We start from the raw sequence: 23,098 nt of genomic DNA on the forward strand, positions 1-23,098 counted from the left end.
TGGAAGCATCAGTTTCAGCATAGTATTTATTGCAAAGAATGAGCACATTTTTGGCAGCTCCGAGATTGGTGAGAGCCTAGGCTTTAAGGAAAAAAGTCAGAGCTTTAAGGAAAAAAAATTGAGTTTTGACTTCACTGTCATTTGTCTTACTCTGCAGAGGAAGAAGCAAATCACAGTGGATAATGATAAAAGTGCACTTGTTAGCATTTTGTTGGTATTACAATTTGCTTCGGTTCTGCAGGTTATAGTTTTCACTTGAAATGGCTTCCAGAGCCACCCTGTATTAGCCTCAGTGTGAGGTATCATCTCCTGTATTGCCTAACATCCTAATAATTTTATTTTCAGGGGCCTCATATTCTCATTTTTCTTTTCTGTTGCGTGTCTAATGCTTCTGCTAAAACTAAGGTCTTGGCAGTAAACAGGCCAAAAACAATTATCATGGCACGATGCACTGAAAAATTATGCCTGTGGGTATAAATAGCACAAGACAAGTGTGAAAATCAGCCTGGCTCTGTCTGTACTTGTAAATCGGTGCATCCAGCAGGGATACTCTGGGGCTGCTGAAGTGAGGACTTTTCTTGGAAAGGGAATTGATCAAGCATCTCTCGCTATCAGCACCTAGTATTCTCTAAAGAGCCTTGGCAGACCCAAAGCAAGTCAAATGCACACAGTCTTTGCGTTCTTAGAGCTTATGCTTTAAAATGGGAGGCAGTGGCCATGGGGAAAATATCTAAAATGAAATAGACACACATTAAAGAACAAGTCATAGGAAGAGGCCAGATATAGAAAGTTGCACTCTGGGGTGGGAACTGTGTTGGCCTAATCCAGGAATAGAAAGAAGCTTGATGAACAAGAGGGAGGAAGTCGGAGTTGAGATGGGAGAGGTAGGAGATCGATGGCTTTTGTGGGCCTTGGGATGTGTTTGGAATTTTATTCTGATTACAGTGGGCAGTGATTAGAAGGCTTAAAGCAGGAGAGCTATTCAGGCAGTTATGATTATCCCCAAGACCTTTCAGCGTCACTGTTACAGAGCAGTAGGACAGCCCCCTGCTGCCCCTTGAGACCCTTTTCCTCAAGATGGGTGCTTAGGAGTACCCCTGTGGGAACTAGTATTCATGAGGGTGCAGGTTTGATCCCTGGCCTTGCTCAGTGGGTTGAGGATCCAGCAGTTGCCATGAGCTGTGGTGTAGGTCTCAGACACAGCTCGGATCCTTCTTGCTGTGGCTGGGGTGTGGGCCAGCAGCTGTAGCTCCTATTTGACTCCTAGCCTGGAAACCTCCATATGCTACAGGTGTGGCCCTAAAAAGCAAAAGCAAAAAAAAAAAAAAGGATGGGTGCTTATTTGGGACTTGGCTTGCCTTCCCAGGCAGACTGATTTTCTTTTCTTTTTTTTTTTTTTTTTTGTCTTTTTGCTATTTCTTGGGCTGCTCCCGCAGCATATGGAGGTTCCCAGGCTAGGGAACCTCTACCGGCCTACGCCAGAGCCACAGCTACGCGGGATCCGAGCTGCATCTGCAGCCTTCACCACAGCTCACAGCAACGCTGGATCCTTAACCCACTGAGCAAGGGCAGGGACCGAACTCGCAACCTCATGGTTCCTAGTCGGATTCGTTAACCACTGCGCCACGACGGGAACTCCTCCTGATTTTCTTTTATTCAATATGCTAGGTGAGGAAGGGGTGGATAGTTTGCCCCAGAGCCTCACACTACTGGGACCATTCCTAACCTTCCCAGTTAGAGAATTAGGGCAATGGAAATGGCAGCTCTGTGTCCATGTTTGTATTTGCCATCCTGATGGAAGAGGCAGTGGGGGTAAGGTTGAAAAGAAGTGTTATTGTAAGAGCTTTGTAAGAGCTGCTTTCCAAAAATAAACATGAAACTCTTTGAATAGTCTCTGGTGTTTTAAACCTAACAAGCCCAGTGATATATCTTAGCAAGCTTGATGCTACTGATTGAGTCTAAAGGAGAATATTTTTATTAAGTAAAAACCTAGGATGAACACTGCTCTCTCTTTAGTAACATGAATGTTAAAATGATCCGAGTCATTGTAACTGGGTGATGAATCACAAACTCTCACCAAATCACACCATGCTGGATGCCTAATAGGCCAGTTAAGTGTGTGCTTAGGACACAAGCAAAGTGGGCCATAAACATATTTTTAAAATATTTTTACATTTCAATAATAATTGACTTGATTCCATGCCAAAAAAAAAAAAGAAAAAGAATCTTTAGGGAATTTTTTTTTATTGTTTTGTGGTTGTGAATCATTTTTTATATGAATTACATGCAGACAAAAATAAGGGCACCATTATCTTTTCTAGCTTTAGGCTTCTTCATCTTGTTCTGTGGGGACTCTCCTTCCTTTGCTTTACTGTCTGAATGAGTTTACAAGCTTATGCTTCAGACTCTTTCTTTAAATGGCAATTGTTTTGGCTCTTTGAGGTTTTTTATTACACACAAATTTTAGGATTATTTGTTCTAGTTCTGTGAAATATGCCATTGGCATTTTGATAGATTGCTTTGAATCTGCAAATTGCTTTAAGGAGTATGGACATTTTAATGATATTAATTCTTCCAATCCATGAGCATGGAATTTCTTTCCTTTTTTTTTTTTTTTTGGTGGGGGGAAGTGTGTTCTTTTATTTCTTTTATTAGTATCATATAGGTTTCAATATACAGGACTTTCACCTCCTTCATTAGATTTATTCCTAAGTATTTGATTCTTTTTGATGTACTTGTAAGTGGGATTGTTTTCTTAATTTCTCTTTCTGATAGTTCATTATTAGTGTATAAAAAAATCACAGCTTTCTATATATTGATTTTGTATCCTGTGACTTGACTGAATTCATTTATTCGTTCTAACAGTTTTTTTTTTTTGATGGAGTCTTTAGAGTTTTCTCTATATATTATTACATCATTTGTAAATAGTGACAGTTTTACTTCTTTCTTTCTCACTTGGATGCCTTTTAATTCCTTTTCTTGCCTAATTGCTGTGGCTAGGATTTCCAATACTATGTTAAATAAAAGTGGTGAGAGTGGGCATTCCTGTCTTGTTTCTAATCTTAGAGGAAAATCTTTTAGCTTTCAATTCTTGAGTATGATGTTAAACTGTGCTGAAGCACATTCTTCTATACCCACTTTGTTAAGAGTTTTTATTATAAACGAATGTTAAATTTTGTCAAATGCTTCCTCTGCATCTATTGAGATGATCATGATTGTATCTTTCATTTCATGATGTATCATGTAGATTGATTTGCAGATGTTGAACATCCCTGCATCCCTGGAATAAATATCACTTTATCATAGCATGTTGATACTTTTAATGTGTTGTTGGATTTGGTTTCCTAAATATTTTCTTGGGGACTTTGCATCTGTGTTCACCAGAAATATTGGCCTGCAATTTTCTTTTTGTGTGTGGTGTCCTTGTCTGGTTTTGGCATCAGAGTAATGCTGGCCTCAAAATGTGTTGGAAAGATTCCTCTCCTCTTCCATTTTTTAGAAGAGTTTGAGAAGGATTGATATTAATTCCTTTTTTTAATATTTTGTTAACTTCACTCTTGAAGCCCTCTGATCCTGGGCTTTTCTTTGTTACTAGCTTTTTGAGTACTGTTTCAGTCTCCTTATTAGTAATTAGTCTATTCACATTTTCTGTTTCTTAATGATTCAGTCTTGGAAGATTGTATGTCTCTAGAAATTTATCCATTTCTTCTTGGTTATCCAATGTATTGGCATATAATTTTTCATAGCAGGCTCTTATGGTCCTTTATATTTCTGTGTTACCAGTTACAACTTCTCTTTCATTTTGGATTCTATTTATTTGAGCCTTCTCTCTTTTTTTTCTTTCAAGCTACTAGTCTAGCTAGTAGCTTGTCAATTCTGTTTCTATTTTCAAAGAGCCAGCCCTTAGTTTCATTGACTTTTCTGTTGTTTCTTTAGTCTCTATTTCACTTATTTCTGCTCTGATCTTTATTATTTCCTTCCTTCAGCTAATCTTGTGGTTTGTTTATTCCTCTTTTTCTAGTTCCTTTAGGTAAAAAGTTAGATTGTTTATTTGGAATTTGTTTTGTCTCTTGAAGTAGGCCTGAATTTCTATGAACTTCCCTCTCGGAACCACTTATGATGCACCCCACAAATTTGACTCTCTTGTATTTCTGTTCTTACTTGTCTCTAGGTATTTTTTTTATTTCTCCTTTAATTTCTTAAATGACTCAATGGTCATTCAGTAGCATGTTGTTTTATCTCCATATATTTGTGGTTTTTCCTATTTTTTTTTCCTTTTGGCTGATTCCTAGTTTTATACCCTTATGTTTGAAGAAGATGTGTAGTATGATTACAGTCTTCTTGGATTTATTGAGGCTTGTTTTGTGACCTATGTGTGATCTATCCTGGAGAATGTTCCATGTGTATTTGAGAAAAATGTGTATACTGTTGCTTTTGGATGGAATATTCTGTATGTGTCTATTAATTCATCTACTGTAACATGTCATTTAAGGCTAATGTTTCTTTCATGATTTCTGCCTGGGTGATCTATCCATTGATGTAAGTGGAATGTTCAAGTCTCCTACTCTTCTTTTATTGCTTTCAATTTCTTCCTTTAGTCCATTAATATTTGCTTACATATCTTGGGACTCTTGTTTGGGGTGCACGTATATTCATAAATGTTACATCTTCTTGCTGGATTGACCTATTTATCATTATGTAATGATCTTCTTTGTATTTTATTACAATGTGTGTTTTAAAGTCTGTTTCATCTGATATAAGTATAGCTACTTGAGCTTTCATTTCCATTTACATGGAATATCCTTTTTTGTCCCTTCACCTTCAGTCTCTGTGTGTACTTGCTTTTGAAGTGAATCTCTTATAGGCAGCATATATATGGGTCTTTTTCTTTTATCCATTCAGCCACTCTGTCTTTTGATTTGATAGTTGAAACATTATCTCCTTTAATTTGTTAGTTTGAACGTGTTCAAACCAACAGAGAATTTGAGGGGAAAAAAAAAAAGAATACTTGTGTGCTTCTCACCTACATTCATCAACTGTTACACCTAGCAGTACCCATTGAATTTCTTTTTTTTTTTTTTTGTCTTTTTGCCATTTCTTGGGCCGTGCTCACAGCACATGGAATTTCCCAGGCTAGGGGTCCAATCGGAGTTGTAGCCACTGGCCTACGCCAGAGCCACAGCAACATGGGATCCAAGCAGCATCTGCAACTTATACCACAGCTCATGGCAACGCCGGATCCTTAACCCACTGAGCAAGGCCAGGGATCGAACCCTCAACCTCATGGTTCCTAGTTGGATTCGTTAACCACTGTGCCACGATGGAAACTCCAGCCATTGAATTTCTTTTACATATATGCGTTTCTCTTACATTTGCCAAATCATCTGAAAGTGGGTTGCAGATGTCATAACACATCAATCCCAAAACTTTGGTTTATATATCTCTTATTTTTATATTTATTGGCTTTACAAACACAGTGGAACATTTCATCCAAGTTTTCGTTAAATCATTTGTATTTGTGTTTCTTCTGTGGACTATCCATATCATCTACCTACTTTTCCATTGAGGGTATAGCACTGTCCTCATCAGTATCTATGATGTACATGAATGAAAGTTGCAACAGATACTACCCAAATGCCACTCAAACCTCCTAACAAGGTGCTGGGCCATGTACACTTGGATAGCCAATGGTGTGTAAGAAATTTCCTCTGTAATTTAAGATGTGGCCTTGGCTATTGCTATTTCTGTCAGTGAGAGGTGAGGTCTTATATTCAGCATGTTGACTGTAAGCATTCTATTCATGATCAAAGACTATGGAAAGAATCAAGGTTGAATGGATAAGCACTGTTAAACACACTATATCTAAAAGTAGAGAGACTGATCCTGTCGGTTAAATTACTTTTTTTACTTTTTAGATGAAGACCCCTAGTACATTCTATATACTATCTTTCAAGTATTACAGGATGAGTTTTACCAAATAACACCACTGTCCCAAGGGCCACTACCTTGATCTGTTTACAGTTGGGATTTCAGCAAAAGAACTCTTGCTATCCACTTCCTTAATCTCAACATCCTTCCTGAGCAACCATCCTGGGACCATCTGAGTGACATCAGGTGGGCTCTGGGTTTGCTATATTTTGGCCTTCTTTCTCTCCAAGACAAGGTTTGTATTTCTTTCTTCTTTAGTACCTTGTTAGACTATGAACCTCCCCTGAGTTTGCCAGTAAATAAATCACAGCAGGCAGATTCCCAGCCTGGCAGTTATAGGTGGAAGAAGCTTTCAAATTTCAGGCCCTGAGCTTTGCACAGGTGCTTCCCTCTCCTAAATTCCAGGGCCCAGCTATTTATTTTGCGGCTCTCTTTTTATTAGTATAACATTTAATCCCAGAAGTGGGATGGTACTAAATGTCACGCTGAGTTTGTGCAAGGTCTGGTCTTGATGCACAATATAGACACAAGCAGTGCCTCAGGGAAGCAGGTCTCCTGTCTCTTCCTCCTCTGCCTGCCGATTTCCCTCCCTCCATTCCCCTGCTCTCTCTTTTCCTTTCCTCATCCTCATTTCCATTTCCCCCCGCCCTTCAAGACAAGATTTGCAGGTGCTGCACCCATAGTTTCTGGAAGCTCTATGTCTTGCAAAACATATTTCTTTAACAAAATCATGAAATAATAAAGTCATAAAAGGAGAAGGCAGAAACCAGGCAGGTGTCAAAGTGCTTGGTCCAGGAGTTCCCATCGTGGCACAGGGGAAACGAATCTGACTAGGAACCGTGAGGTTACAGGTTTGATCCCTGGCCTCACTCAGTGGGTTAAGGATCCGGTGTTGCCGTGAGCTGTGGTGTAGGTTGCAGACGTGGCTCGGATCTGGTGTTGTTGTGTCTGTGGCTGGCAGCTACAGCTCTGATTAGACCTCTAGCCTGGGAACCTCCATATGCTGTGGGTGTGGCCCTAAAAAGACAAAAAAAAAAGTTCTTGGGCCAGTTATTAAGCTCTGAATATCAGGCACTCTGACAAAAACAGCTCCACACCTGCAAATAAACCCCCATTCCATGAACAAAAGTGATCAGATGATGTGTGTTCACGTTGACCTCTCTATCTTCTCAGAATCTCCACACCTATACCACGACTGAATTCGAGAGCTTCTTCCTTTGTTCAGATTGAATAAAAGCATCTGTCTCTGGAGGCAGCACAAACAGGCCTGTTCTGGAGAGGCAGGGATTTTACCATCATTGGGAAGCCCTTTTCTTCCCTGGGAGCAGCTCCTCTCCTCAGCACTCCCAGGGAGCCACCCATCCCCAACTCACCTAAAACTTGCCCACCTGAGAGGACGGAGAGTACCAGCCAGTGTGACCACAGCAAGCGCATCAGTCACTGTCTCCTCATCCGGAGCAGGAGGCTGGGACTTTGAGGAGTACTGCATCTGGCCAAGTGAGGCTGCTCTTCTGTGGTGCTGAGACTTAGTGGAGGTGGCTTTTGGTTAATCCATCTGTCTCTTTGAAATCCCTTGCCCTTTTTGCCCTAGTTAAGACTTTTAGAGACTTTCATTAGCACTTGGCTGTCTCTTATCATTCTCATATGGTTTCCTCCACTTTTAACTTAAGCTGATATTTATTTATGGGATTATATACCTATTATATAGTTCACTATTCATTATAGAAATCTTATAATGGAGTATGAAGCATCGCAAAGAAGGAAAAAAGTCCCAATCCCATAGTTCTGAAATAACCACCATTCATAATTTGATGTCTTTGTGTCTCACATTTTATATGCTTAAAATTATATCATTCTACACATACTTTTATAGCTTTGTTTTTCTCACCTAACATTGTACTATAAGCATTTTCCATTTCATTAAATATTCTTCTAGAACATTAGTTTCATTGGCTACAGAGTATATTCCATCTTGTAATTCCATCTTATGAGAAGGTCATTGTTTATTTATCAGTGTCCATTATTTAGGATGTTTCAAGGAGAGTGCTACTATCAATAATATTTAAGTGAATATCCCTGAATCCTTCCTAAGGATAAACATTTAGAAATAGAATCACAGACTCAACAAATATGCACATTTTGATACATGTAATGATACATGTAACTTTACCCACCAAATACAACGTGCCAATTTATATTCCAACCCTAGCTCCCCAACTAGATTATGAATTCTTTGAGTCCCTCTAATATGTATCCCCCACAGTGGAGGCCATGTTGGGTATACAGAACATATTAATAAAGATAAAATTAGTTTCACTTAATTTTCATAGTTACCACATAATTAATCAAGCCCCACTTGCTACCTTGCTTGCTTCCATGTTATATAAATGTATATATGTATGCATGTTATATATGCAAAAGATAGGTGTGTGTCCCTGAGCTAAATATTGATAATACCAGTGACTCTGATCCTTATTACCTCAAAACTGATAATAATGATCAGCACAAAGTGAGGTAAAGGAATAAGTGTTAGGTTAAAAGAATCTGGAAGCTAAAGTAAGGACTGAAAACTTCTTATTTAATATGGTATTATGGGCCCATTGTTAAAAATGAATTTATCACCTTTCTAAAAGAGAACAGGATTGAGGATGTGGTTTAGGATATGGGCTGGCATCACCCAGGTGCTGTGCTAGGATACAGAACACTACTGCATGATGGGATGCCAACTCTGCAACCTGAGCCAGTGCCATTTATATAAATAAATCAGGGCTTCATTCTCACAAGAGGAATCTCATTCTCTTCACCCTTCTTTCCCACTGCCTCACACCATTCTGGAGTATTTGTTTCGTGAACTGTAATCACTGGGCACACTTTTTAAAGAACAGCTCTGTTTCTCAAAGTCGGTGTTCTCTCTCCTGCTTTTGTTTCTAAAACCCAGTATCCCCACATCCCCTCTCTCCTCTGATGAGACATATCCCAAACACAGTTTCCATAAGATTCTTTCTAAATCAAGGTCATAATCCATTGCCCCCCGCCAACATACCCAAATCATTCAGGATTTTCCCTTCTTTTCCACTTTTAAGTTCAAACTTCTCTTACTAGCAAGAAAGACCTTTCGCACAATGATGCCAGCTAACACTCTTTCTTCACCATTGCCTTACAGGTGCCCAGTTTAACTATTCATGATTCCTCGTATATACTCATTGATTTTTTTTCATACTACACAAACCTTTGCTCAAAATGCTCCCTTTGCCTGGAATACTTACTAAATTTAGGATATTCTACCTTAACAATTAATGTGTTTGTCTGTTCTCCTACGCTTACTTGTAAACTCCTTGAGTATAAGAACTTTGTCTTATCCATCTTAAAATCCTTCTTAGGGATACAGCTGTGTTGATAGGTAAAGAGGGATCCAGGATGTCTTGTTCACTTTATGAGATGTCATTTTCTGTATTCAACAAAAAGTGGAGGTGTGTACTAGCCATAGGGGAAAGAAAATCTTAAGAATATTGTTTTTGGACTTCCCATCATGACTCAGTGGAAGTGAATCTGACTAGTAACCATGAGGATGCAGGTTCAATCTCTTTCCTCGCTCAGTGGCTTGAGGATCCAGCATTGCCATGAGCTGTGGTGTGGGTTGAAGATGCAGCTCAGATCTGCCGTTGCTGTGGCTATGCCGTAGGCCAGCAGCTGCAGCTCTGATTTGACCCCCTAGCCTGGGAACTTCCATATGCCGTGGGTGTGGCCCTAAAAAGGCCATAAACAAACAAACAAACTGTTCTTTAAAAAAAAAAAAAAAAAAAAAAAGGAAAATTGTTTTTGACATGGATTTGGCCAGTAGCATCACATTATATAGTCCATGCCACAAGCCTTGCACACAGACTAAAAATTAAAGAGAGCAACACTGTAAAAGTGGTTGCTGGTAGCTTCCAGCTTTGCTGGCTGAGATGGGAATGTGAGCCAAGGGATGTGGACACTTCCACTGACAAGCCACACCCAGACCTGTGTGTTCCTGGCTGCCCAGTTTCCTATGGCAGCTACTGATAGGATGCAAGCAAGGAGCTTGACACGTAACTGGCAGCCGCACTAAACCAAGATGAGTGCTTATTCAGGAATCCCTGTAGCCATTGCTTTCTGATCACAGTGTCCTGGGGCTGAAACAAAGGCTCTGAGCACCCACTCTAGTGCACGGTGAGGCCAGAGTTGTGCAGAGTCTTGCTCCCATAAATCTAACCACTTCTCAAGACCTTATATCCTTCAAAAAGATGGAGGTTTATACTTTTTTTGCATTGTTTTCTACTTTCTTACTTTTCCCCATATTTCTAGATGTAAAATAAAAACGAAACCTTTCCTTTTGTTTTCTTGACGTTATTGTCCAGTTATTAAATTCAGAAGAAACAAATATGACTCACCAGAAAAGATTGTATCCACACATGTGGAATCTTTTATACATGAAGAAAACAATCAGAAAAAGAAAAATTTTCGGTAAATCTGAAAACAAGAATTCATAAAGCTAATTATGTTAAAACTTAAAGAACTCTTAGGGTAATCATCTTGTCTTAGGCCTTTTTTTGTAGATGAGGAAACTTAGGGTTGAAAAAGAAAAAAAAGAAAAGAAAAGATGACTCAGCATCAGATCACCTGGGAATGCAAAAGTTGAGCCTAGAATCCAGGTGTTTTAACTTTTTTAATTCAAACATAATCCTCAAACTGTCGGTTCTTTTCAGAATAAGCTCACCTCCCATCCACACTCCAAAGCATGTCTATTATGCAGAAATTATTCCAATAGTTGCATTTTCACTTCTTCTTTAACCAGATTACTGTGGCTTTTAATATTTTTTGTTCATCAATTGCCTCATTACTCTTCAATGCCTATAGTTTTGTGTTTATTTTTCTTTCAAAGTCTTGAAGCTGACAAAAGCAAATTGTTTATGTCTGAATCTCTGCATTCACTGTCCTAAGGAGTTTTTTATTTTCTTCTTCAAAAAGTGTACTCATTTACTTGCTTCTCTTGATTTTTGGCATCTTCCAGCTCAATTTGGCCAACTCTGACTGACCCTAGAGAGATAAATCTTTGTTAAAGACATGTTTACCATATCTCTCTTGCCAACCAGAAGCTAATGAGATAACACAGTGCAGTGTCCCCGAAGACTGGGGGCCTGGGATACATTTTCTGTTAGTGGCAACACCTGCAAAATTTTCAAGGGCATTTTTCTAAGACAAAATTGAAGATCGAATCCTAGAAATAGTTGAATAAAAACAGAAAGAGATGAAAGAGTACTGGTAACACCTTCCAGAGAGAAGGTCAGTAGACTCCAATACAAGGCAGCTCATCATGGCATGTTGAGAAATGCACGCACCAAATCATGCCCCCCAACCCCGCACATCGCAGGGCTGTCTTGAGGAGTGATGTCATACAACCAGGTAGGAGTAAGAGGCTGTTCCCTTCCTTCCTCTTCTCCCCCTCTTCTCTCCCATCCCCTCCTTTTTGATCTACTTGCAAAGGGAAGGAGCTACCATGGCTTGGCATGGGGAGGATTGGGGGGCAGGGGCAGGACAGGAAGACCTAGAGCAGGGCATGAGGCCAGACAGTTTTACAGGGTTATGGGAAGCTGGCATCCAGCACCAGGGAGACCATGTGAAAATACAGAGTCCAGGAAGACAGAAGTCAGAACGGATCAGAGCCGCAGAGCTAAGAAGACACGAGATAGGAGAATATGGATGTTAGTCAGCAAGGAAGTGGAAGGAGTCTGTTTACCAGGAACAAGAAGATACACTTCAGCTTACCTTTTGGACCAACCAGCCAGTTGGTGCCTACTAGGTAAGCAGGTCCACTTTTCTTCAAGGGCCAGAGGACATGCATATGCTTTGAGGATATATAATAATTTTTCTTTGAAAACATAGGACTAATATTTGTGTTCAGTTCTCAGAATTTTTTAAGTGATTTCAGATTAACTTATCTGATTAACTTATTATCTAGGAAAGCTTCTTGTTTTTTATTTTTAATTTAAAAAAATCTTTTTTTGACTTTTTGCCTTTTCTAGGGCTGCTTCTGTGACATACGGAGATTCCCAGGCTAGGGGTCAAATCAGAGCTGTAGCTGCTGGCCTACACCAGAGCCACAGCAACACGGGATCCGAGCCGCATCTGCGACCTACACCACAGCTAACAGCAACTCTGGATCCTTAACCCACTGAGCAAGGCCAGGGATCGAACCCGCAACCTCATGGTTCCTAGTCGGATTTGTTAACCACTGTGCCACGATGGCAACTCCTAAAAATTTTATTGAAGTATAGTTTATATAATGTTCTGGTAATATCTTTTTGTTTCTTTGTTCTGGTAATATCTTTTTGGGGGGTAGCACCTGTGGCATATGGACATTCCCAGGCCAGGGATCGAATCCAAGCTGCAGCTGTGACCTATGCCACAGCTGCAGCAATGCCAGATCCTTAACCCACTGAGTATCACATCCGTGCCACTGCAGAGACAATGACAGATTCTTAATTAGTTGCTCACAGCAGGAACTCCTGTTGTATTTCGTTTTCTTTTCCTTTTTTTAATTACTTGAATTTTTTTACATTTATAGGTGTACAACAATCAGGCAGAGAAATCTCAAAACAGGCTTCTAGGCAAATGAAGGTGGGGGCTGACCTGAAGTTCTGATACCATCAATTCACACATAGTTACCCTGTGTGTGATGAAATTTACTGTCTTCAGGCTCCTGAACAACATGGGTGGAGTTTGACCTGTGACTGTTATATACTGACATTCCACTCTGCTGGAACCTTCTCAAGGAGATGTTTGGGAAGCAGAGGGATAGAATTCTTCCTGTCTTGCCAGCCCGCCAGCCCAAATATGATGGCTTCTGAATTCCCTCTAGTTCTTTTTTGCTAAAAGTTGTTTCAAGAGTAAACATACTCTGTTTCGTTGCAATTTTTAAGAAGAAGGGGAGGGAAGGCCACCAAGAGACAATGTGTTTAGATTAGTAACCATAAATTGTGACCTTGAATAATTAAATACTATCTTGAGATCTTAGTTTCCCAACCAAAAAGTTGGTATTATATTGGATCAGCTTTGCCAACTTTATAGTTAATTAATGAGACTCAATCCAATAAGCATGAAAATTCTTTGAACATCTTTTGAATGGAAAGAAAAATTACTATTCCTTAAGCTCTCTTAAATTCTTCAGTTGACTAGATAGTGACATATTTTACCCCTGCTTTCTTACCATTTCTCTCTAGAGATGCTCATTTTAAATCTCCATGTAGAGATCTCAGAGCTTAGGCATAAAGATGATGGTGTGTGCCTCATTTCCTCTCTAGGGCACATGCAGACATCCCTCCTATGGGCTGCCATCATGGCAGTAGCCAGCATACTGCAGGCTCTTCTGACCTAAAACCTTTTCCCAGACAGCAGTTGCTTCTTCCATAGCTAATGCAAAGATACAGCTGGCCCCAGCCCCCACAACTATCCGAGTGGAAAGCCAGAAAGGGAGATACTCCTAAGAAGCAAGTACTAGACCCATCCTCTCTAAGTTCCTGTTGTAAATAGCCCCACTGTAGATGAGAACTTCCTACCAGACCACATGACCTCCCCTTTCCACTTCCTAGTCCCAGCCTAGGAGGCTCTAAGAATGGCTAAGCCTTTCTACTTGAATCAAGTTCATTTGTTAAACACAAAAACTTCTAAGCTAAAACAAATAATGTCACAACCAGAGTTCCAGAATGGTATGTGTTTAGCCTTGTTTTCTCTCAGTGCTACAAAAAATATACGATTCAAATTGCCAAGGGAAAGAAAAAAGGAGACGAGGCAAGAAAACCCAGGGCAAGCTGTGAGTGTTTTCAACCTCCGCTTCAGCCCAGGAGTGCTTAGTCCATCCCTGGCCTTGCTAGGAGTGGTCCCCACAGTGGACATGAGCAAAAAGTCAGCCCTTCAAGGAAATGGCATGCAGGTTTGGGGAGGTTTCAGAGCCTGGTTTTCAAGAGGATGGCTTTGTCCTCTCTTAGAAAACTGGAAGCATGATTCCCTGGAATCTCATATCCTCTCAGATTTCTACCTGCCCAGCAGGCATCAGTCTTACCAGACATTTTCTTGAAATAAAGATTATTTGGAGATATACATGGGCCTCAACCTTTTCAAAGAGAAAAGCAAAGAAAAGGGCACAGGGTTGCCTTCCCCATTTTCTGAACTGAAATTAGAAAAAGATCTTTGCCGAGTTCTTGTAGTGGCTCAGTGGTTAACGAATCCGACTAGGAACCATGAGGTTGCAGGTTCAATCCCTGGCCTCACTCAGTGGGTTAAGGATCCAGTGTTGCCATGAGCTGTGGTGTAGGTTGCAGATGCAGCTCGGATCCTGAGTTGCTGTGGCTGTGGCCTAGGCCGGTGGCTACAGCTGCAATTCGACCCCTAGCCTGGGAACCTCCATATGCCACAGGAGTGGCCCAAGAAATGGCAAAAAGACAAAAATAAAAAAAAGATCTTTGCTCTTCTATCTCAAATATTTCATGAACATGACCAGGTAGTGGTGAAAGAACATCACATGATGTTCAGTGATGGAGATTGTTCTGTTGGGACAGAAGGGTCGAATGAGGTAGGCCAAAGTGGGAAAACCAGTTAACCCCATGTGGGGCATTTAAGCAGGAGGAGCCCGGTGTGGCTATACCCGATTTGATCCAAGAGATAAAAATCACAGGAAATAAAGGAGCAGGAAATGACAGGCCAAAGGGAGCATGAATGCTAAAGCAGCAGGTGTGTTTGTGTACTTTCTCTGTCATAATGTGGCCATGGGTTGGTCTGTGCACGGGTCAAGGGTGAAGAACTAAGGTCTACGAGAGCTGAGTCACGAGTGCGTTTAGGAGTAATAGGGCCTGAGGGCCCAGACCAGGAAACAGGGTTATTTAAATCCCAGTTCAACCCCACCTACTGGATCTGACCTTGGGAAAGTTGTTTGTACTCCCTGTGGTTCGGGTTCTTCATCTATGAAATAGATCTAATAGTGCCTACTTTGAAGAAAATAGAATTGATCCCATAGGGTTTATTTCATGAGGATTAACGTGTTAGCACATGTAAAGCCTGAGCCCAGTGCCTGACACATAGATAATGCTCAGTAAATATTAGCTAGCGTAAGTTTTCTCCTCTGTGGCGATCTCACAGAGGTGTTGAAAGGCTTAAGTTAAACAATGTATATGACGCATTAGGCTCAGTGCTCCATGCATACTAATTAATACAGAGCAGTCGTGGAAAACCAGACAAGTCTGTTTTAGGGGCATGTAGGCAACAAAAGCTAGGCAGAGGGTTAAAAACAAGCATGTTGAAATCAGGGCACAGCCTGAAGGACACGTTCTTGGCTAGAGAAACTCAGGTTAGGAGATCAGGAGCAAAGAAGGGCAGACCAGGCAGCGAAAAGGGTTGGGAATTCAGGCAGGCAGATAGCAAATGGGGCCCCAAGAGGGCGGTGACTGATTTTGAGGAAAAAATATCCACCCCAGGCAGGAAGTCACTAGTAACAAACTTCCTGTGATATAAGGGATCTAACTCTGGCCAGGCTGTGACCTAAAAGTAAAAATAAATGAACCGACCCCACATCTCCCTTGGACAGAAACGTGGCAGAAATTGTATGCCCATTGCTAAAGGCAAGATAGGTGGTTCTTCCATGTTCAAGTTTAGCTTCCTGTCAGGGATGGAGAAATGACTTCTGTGTTTGCCCCAGACTTCGTGAATCTGTTTTTCAAGATAATGAGCCTGCAAGCTAGCTACCCAGAAACCATCCTCCTCAAAGAGAACTTGCTGACAAACAGCAGTGTTGTGGAGAAATCCAAGGTGTGGCTGGGCTCTCTTGTCAAAAGAAAATGGCGAGCAAGTCTCTCAGCCGTGTGGCAGCCTTGACCATGCAATGCTTGACCAAGGCGTTCTTGGGGCCTGGAGCTTTTATTACCTTAGCAAAAGCAGGACAGAGACTGTTGCTCATAGCAGTGAATTAGTTACCTGGCTCTTCTCTGGCAGATGTTCCAAGCCCAGGGTTTTTGTTGAGAGTACATTTGAAATGCTTTTCTCTTAGCATGTATTTGTTTGTTTGTTTATTTATTTATTTATTTATTTTGTCTTTTTGCCTTTTCTAGGGCCGTTCCCACGGCATATGGAGGTTCCCAGGCTAGGGGTCGAATCAGAGCTGTGGCCGCCGGCCTACGCCAGGGCCACAGCAATGCAGGATCCGAGCTGCTTCTGCAACCTACACCACAGCTCACGGCAATGCCAGATCCTTAACCCACTGAGCAAGGCCAGGGATCGAACCTGCAACCTCATGGTTCCTAATCGGATTCGTTAACCACTGCGCCACGAAGGGAACTCCTCTTAGCGTCTATTTAAAATGAGCTATACATGCCAGTAGATTATGGATAAGCCTTAGGTAGTAATCTGCTCTTCATTTAGGTTTTGTGTAGGTCAAATGAAAATAAATACCAGAGAGACACCCATCTTGAAATATACAGCAGTCTGTCTGGAAAGGCAAAGTCAAGACCAAAAGATCTGAAGTAAAAAACACTTAGATTTTTGGCGGTAAAACAAGTTTTACCTTTGAATCCACTCTCACTGGCATCATGCAGCAATCCTCACCATGAGGCCCTGAACCTGACTCTCCTTGAGAAGCAACTTGGCTGTCTTTGGATATTTGACATGGGTGCAGACAGAGCTTATGATTACTTGTTGTGGCCTCATCCTGAATGTCCCCCTGTAACCTCATTCACACTGTGACAGCACTGGGCGTCTGTCATCATTAACATCTCAATCACCAATAGGTGGTCCTGCTTCTAAATCACTATTTTAAAAGTAAGATATGTGGAGCTGAACATAAGGATATTTATCTAACTTCGCATACTAAGGATAATACACTTTGAGTTTGCGGTCATGATAAAAATGAAAAAATAAGCTTGGTTATAGCTTTTCTGAATGAGTCACCAGTGGCGATCTTTTCACAGTGGAAGACTTCCGAAATTTTGAGGTTTAAAGGGAAAGTAAAAGTCACACCAATGCCTAGAATATGAATGAGTAAGGTCTTAAATATAGTATTCAAATGAGTTTTCTTTGCATTTAAAAAAAAAAAAAAGAAGAAACTGGTTAAACTGTTTTGCATGAATGTGTACTTTCCCCCCGGCCAATCCCCACATAGCCTGTGAATACATATTTCTGTGATAATTAAATTTTAGATGAAGAGTCCATAAAGGGTAAGCATGAGCAAAAGTAACTATAGGACACAGTCAAATTAAATTCTTATGATTCATTAAACAGCCATTAAAATAACCCATCAGGGCTAAGCTGTTGGGGTGGTAACTGGTGCATCTGCTTGTCACCAGTGAGTTGCTTGGAGCTTTGCCCTGCAGCATCCTTTCTACTGGGAATCACACAGGAAGAAGGAAGCACAGCTGGGAGCCTCTTCATTCCATTCTTTGGCAGGCTTCTTAGAAGAGAAGGTGTTACCTGAAGATGAAGTGATTTCTGTGCTGGGACCTAGACGTTGGTGAAAGGTTCTGGCAGAATTGACCTACTTGAGCATGGTTTGTACATGCGTGATGCGCCACCTAGTGGTTACGTCAGGCTAACGTTGATGAAAAGAAAAATGGTCTTTTTTGGTCTCTTCTGCCTCTAAATTCTCCAGCACTTGTTTGGAGCAGCAGTAGGAAGCCTCATTCTATAGTCTATTTGTGAGGAAGAAAAAAAATCTACATTCTTAAAAGCCATGCCTTGACCCCAAATTATCTGATATTATAGTAATAATTTGAGCCAGAGGTTGCAAGTTAGCAGTGTTTGGCCCACAGAACTTTTTTCCATTTTAGTATATAAAGGTATGATGCACACAATGAGCACAGATCTTCAATGTATAGCTTTATACATTTTACATTTGGACAATTTTGCATGTGTATATCGTCCACATAATCACCACCTGAATCAAGATGCAGAATGTTTCCAACATGCCCCTGCCCATTGAGCTCCCACAGAGATAACCTCACCATAGATTTGTTATGACATCATTAAAATATACACTCCTAACCCTAACCTCTGGGAAAGGATGAAATCTTGTAATCATTTTAATAGTTTGCCCCCCAAAGGGACAGTTTTTTCACTAGAAACATTCTGTGTCTAAACAAAGTTACCGTTTCTGGAATTTACTGTTTTTCAGAATCCAGGTAGCATCATGTTACCTCTCTCCTCAGTCTAAATTCCTCACATATTGTTTTCCTTACCAGGCTTCTCACTGAGAGATCTATCCATTCGTGGCACTAATTGTATTTTCCCAAGTGTCTCTGCAGGCAGCCAAGTCAATTTTCAAAGAAACCCCATTACTTTTGAGCGGTATCTCAGAGGTGCCGCTGACTGTCACAGCAAAGCCTATGAAATCTGGTACAGAGTTTCAGAATTAATGTGCATATCGCATCACCAGCGACTGCATGACCCTCCATTCATAATAAGCCAAGCAAATGGTAATGGTGGGAAAGGCTCACAAACCTATAATCCAGCAAAGGCTAATTTATAATGCAAAGCATCTCACAGTCCTTGTTGCCATTTCTACAGGACCTCTTTCTGTTTAAATGAAACTAAATTCCCTCTGAAGGCCAACACGTTTAACATGTCAAGAAGCAGAGCTAGTTCTGAAATAAAATTATTGTGATTTTTCCAGAGCTGTCCTGTGCATACCTGTTTTTTTGATTACTGAGCAAACACACAGCCAATCAACCATTGGGTCCAGCAAGCCCATTACTTCCAGGTGGTTTGCAAGGTGCTGGAGATGGGAAAGCATGAGGTGTGCGTGTGCTCCCTCACTGTCATGGACATGGACTTTGTTTAGACCTATTGTCCCCTAGCCTACAAACTGGTGTATAAAGACATGACTGCCTCTTGGATAATAAACAAGGCAGGAGTATAGAAATTATCCTGACTTGGTCCTTTTTACAAATAACTTGTGGGGTTTTTTTTCCTAATTATTTGTCACAAATTTAGGAAAGAGAAGAATGTAAAGAAGAAAATACAAAATTCCTTAATCCACTACAGAAAGCCTATAATGGCTTGGATTAATTATAAATATTTTTTTCTGTGTACAAATATGTACTTATTTTATGGAGTCAAGTTGTGTTATGATTTTTCTGTGTACAAATATGTACTTATTTTATGGAGCCAAGTTGTGTTATGATTTTTCTCTGAACATAAGAAACTCTTGAAACATGTCTAATACTTTGAGTGACTTCCCAGTTTCTGGAATAAGGATGAAAACTAGTTTTTCCTATTATTGGAAATTTTGGTTGCTTGCTGTTTTTTAAATACTTATAGAGATTTAATCCTATTATTTGAAATGAAGTCTTTGGCTTTCTACGATACTTAATAGCGGGAACTTCCAGAATAGGGTTAAATAATAACAGTGATGCTGGTTCTTCCTGATTATAAGGGCAATAACTCTGGTGTTTGTTAAATATTATGACCATTGCTGAGTTGAGTTATATAAAAATCATATGAAGTCCTTTGAGTTCTCATTTTTAAACGTCAGCAGTGAGGAACTGAACATTGCCAAATGCCTTTCAGTGCTGTTGAATTAATTAAGTTGCTACCGATTTGGCCTATGGATGTGTGATAATTATATTAATAGGTTTCCTAATATGGGTCCCCCTCCACCAGAATGAATACCACTATATCAAGGAGTAATACACTTTAATGAATTGTCAAATTCATTGCCATGCTATTGACCTTAAGATGTAAACATCCGGAGTTCCCGTCGTGGCGCAGTGGTTAACGAATCCGACTAGGAACCATGAGGTTGCGGGTTCGGTCCCTGCCCTTGCTCAGTGGGTTAACGATCCGGCGTTGCCGTGAGCTGTGGTGTAGGTTGCAGACGCGGCTCGGATCCCGAGTTGCTGTGGCTCTGGCGTAGACTGGTGGCTACAGCTCCAATTCAACCCCTAGCCTGGGAACCTCCATATGCCCAAGAAATAGCAAAAAAAAAGACAAAGATGTAAACATCCATGTGTATGGACCATTGTTCTTGAGAGATAATGAGTGTGGCAGGGTTAGAGATGGACTCTATCTCATTCTGGTCTGTGAATGCAGGTTGCTGAAATTGCGGATGGGGAACCTATTTATGCCTGTCACTCATTCTCCTTTTTTAAAGCTCTTATTCCCAGCTGCAAACAAATGTTTTTTTTTTTTTTCCTTTTGTGAATTCATGAAGTTCTTTTCTCAACCTCTCTCAAAGCACTCACCACTCATATTAAAGTTTTCTGTATATCTGCCTTCTGTTCTTGTATGAGTGGTCTCTGTCTTAAATTCAAGCGTTTTCCATCCCTCCCCCTTAGCCACTGAGTGGTATCCACCTAACTTCTCTTGTAGGGTCCTGGCAAACCACTGCAGTGGCAGTTAGGTGAGTTTTGTTAACCACTTAGATCTCCAAACTAGACCTGCGATGAGCTAAGGAGGAAAGCAAGAAAATGAGAGTGATTCCAAAACTCTCAGGTAGTGCTTCTGCACAGCAGTGGTATGAGTCCAGAAGGCATGAGTCAGCCTCCAAAGGCTTAGTTGCCAGCACAGCAGGGGCGAGAGTGAAACACTGAAACCAGCCCATATGTATCTGCCCCATGTGGCAGCTCCATCCTGGTTCTGATGGCAGATCACAGAGAGAACGATTACTTCAAATACTTTTGCCTACCTCAAATACACACTAAGAATATTCATTATATTCTAATAATTTTTTTTTGGTCTTTTTGCCATTTCTTGGGCTGCTCCTGCAGCAAATGGAGGTTCCCAGGCTAGGGGTCTAATCAGAGCTGTAGCCACCGGCCTATGCCAAAGCCACAGCAACTCGGGATCCGAGCCGCGTCTGCAGCCTACACCACAGCTCATGGCAACGATGGATCCTTAACCCACTGAGCAAGGGCAGGGATCAAACCCGCAACCTCATGGTTCCTAGTCAGATTCGTTAACCACTGCGCCACGACGGGAACTCCTATTCTAATAAATTTTTAAACTTTATTTATTTTTTCTTTTTGGCTGCACCCTTGGCATATGGAAGTTCCCAGGCCAGGGATTAAACCTGTGCCTCAGCAGTAACCAGAGCCACAGCAGTGACAACACCAGATCCTTAACTTGTGCACCACCAAGGGAACTCCCTAATAATTTAAAAAGCAAAACAAAATTCCTTCCAACATTCATCTCAAGGCATCACTCCAATATGATATCTTTCCATGGGCAGTTCTTTCCCTAACCCTAACCCTAACCCTCTAGGGGCTCCCTTACTAGACTATAAATCATTTGATGACAGGGATTAGGTCTTAACTATATTCTGACTTCCCTTGTGCTAGGCATATAGTTTCACCTTAACTGTTTCTGGAATTAATTTTAATCCTTTTTTTCTTGCAATGTCGTGTAATTAAATGGCATTCCTCACACTTACTTAAAGACCCAAAGCAACTTCAAAGACAATCCAGGCCTTTTAGCAAGCAGTGAGAAATAGAATCATTATCAAAAACATAATGGAGGAGTTCCCGACGTGGCGCAGTGGTTAACGAATCCGACTAGAAACCATGAGGTTGCAGGTTTGATCCCTGGCCTTGCTAAGTGGGTTAAGGATCTGGCATTGCCATGAGCTGTGGTGTAGGTCACAGATGCGGCTCAGATCCCGAGTTGCTATGGCTCTGGTGTAGGCCAGTGGCTACAGCTCCGATTAGACCCCTAGCCTGGAACCTCCATATGCCGCCGGAGCAGCTGTAGAAAAGGCAAAAAAAAAAAAAAGTAATGGAAATGAATGGAAGAAATGACAATAAAAGTGAAGAGGGAGCACAAGTACACTATTCAAGCTAAAACCCAAAGGAAGGTCATGCCCCCAGGGTTATTGTTCAGGCGAGGGTTCTTCTTAGTACCTGGTCAACTTTCAGACCATCCTTGCAGGGAGCAGTTAGTGGATGTTGTTGACTTTGTGTTTCTGTGCGGTAACTGGAGTTCCTGTGAAGGCAGAGTGAAAAGTCATGTTCATGATTACTTTCTCCTTTTCCTTAGGGTGTTAAATACCACATTATTTGAAAGTTGGGAGATTGTTGGACCTTACCCTTCCTGGTGGGTTTTTAACCTACTGCTGTTACTAATACAAGGCTTGAACTGCTTCTGGTCTTACTTGATCGTAAAAATAGCTTGCAAAGCTATTTCAAAAGGCAAGGTAAGATGAAACTCGCCCTTTCCAATATGTCCCAGAAAATTATGGTTTGGGGTTCTTCCGAATCAATAAGAACATTATTTATGATTTAAAATTTCATCAAAACTGTTTTTTTTTTCCTTCAAAATCTAGCATAACCTCTTGGAAACACAATACAAATGTTCATTTTCTTCTGTTCAGTTGACTTTTTCAAGTTTCTAGCATTGCTTTGCTGAATGATCCACATTTATAATTTTAGATTCAATGGAGATAGATTATTTGCTGTTTTCCTACTCTTTCTGTCTCCCTGGTCCTTCTCTGATTATACTAAGCAGAATTTAATAATTTTCTTTTTTTATGAGAAGGGTTAGCTTGAGACAGTATGGCCACTTATGGCTTCTCCAATTAAAAAAAAAAATTTTTTTTTAGTCAAATCTCTTTGGTTAACAATGGGCTCATGAAGCTGATTTGAATAAAGCTTCCTGAGTCTCAACCCCTCTGTGTAGAGCAATGACTTTTCTGGAAGGTTCTCTGTGACATTTTCTTACTTTCGTTGTTTGTTCTCTTTCTTCTGCCAACCTGGAAGTCTGGGAAGTGGAACCCTTTACATGTAAGTTTCTTACCCCTCTCTCTCTGTCTGCGTCCTGGTCCCATGTTGGCCTGTTGGAGGAGCACCCCAGTGCTCTTGTTTCTGTGCATACTGTTCTGTCTAATCTCTTGGCATTGACTAGAGGCTCTAACAGAGGCTCCCACCAGCTCCTGAGGGATGCTAGGAACAGCTCAGTTAGTGCCCCTTTGTGTAAGCTTGCATTCTGCTAAATGTTGCATGATTCAGCAGAAAAGGAGAGGAATTTCTTTCATTGGTGTTTAACATGTTGGCTAAAAAGACAAGAAATAGGCCAAAGGAAAGTAGGAGGAACAGACTAAGTAGGGGAGAGAATTAGCATGGTCCAGAAAGGAGCGTCAGCTCTTGGCTAGAGCTGCCCTGGGCCGTGGGATAGCACATGG

The 23,098-nt window shown here is 40.9% G+C and overlaps 1 protein-coding gene across 1 annotated transcript in view; it reads left to right on the forward strand.

The window, feature by feature from the left end:
* The window catches only part of CERS6 (ceramide synthase 6), a 330,585-nt gene that overhangs the window by 302,175 nt on the left and 5,312 nt on the right, over nucleotides 1-23,098 (forward strand). The window contains exon 9 of the mRNA XM_047772807.1: nucleotides 21,958-22,114. Within this exon, the coding sequence (XP_047628763.1) occupies nucleotides 21,958-22,114 (157 nt within the window). The remainder of the gene's footprint in view (nucleotides 1-21,957; nucleotides 22,115-23,098) is intronic.

This window comes from Phacochoerus africanus, chromosome 3, assembly GCF_016906955.1.
Source record: "Phacochoerus africanus isolate WHEZ1 chromosome 3, ROS_Pafr_v1, whole genome shotgun sequence".
NCBI classification, from domain to species: Eukaryota; Metazoa; Chordata; class Mammalia; order Artiodactyla; family Suidae; genus Phacochoerus; species Phacochoerus africanus.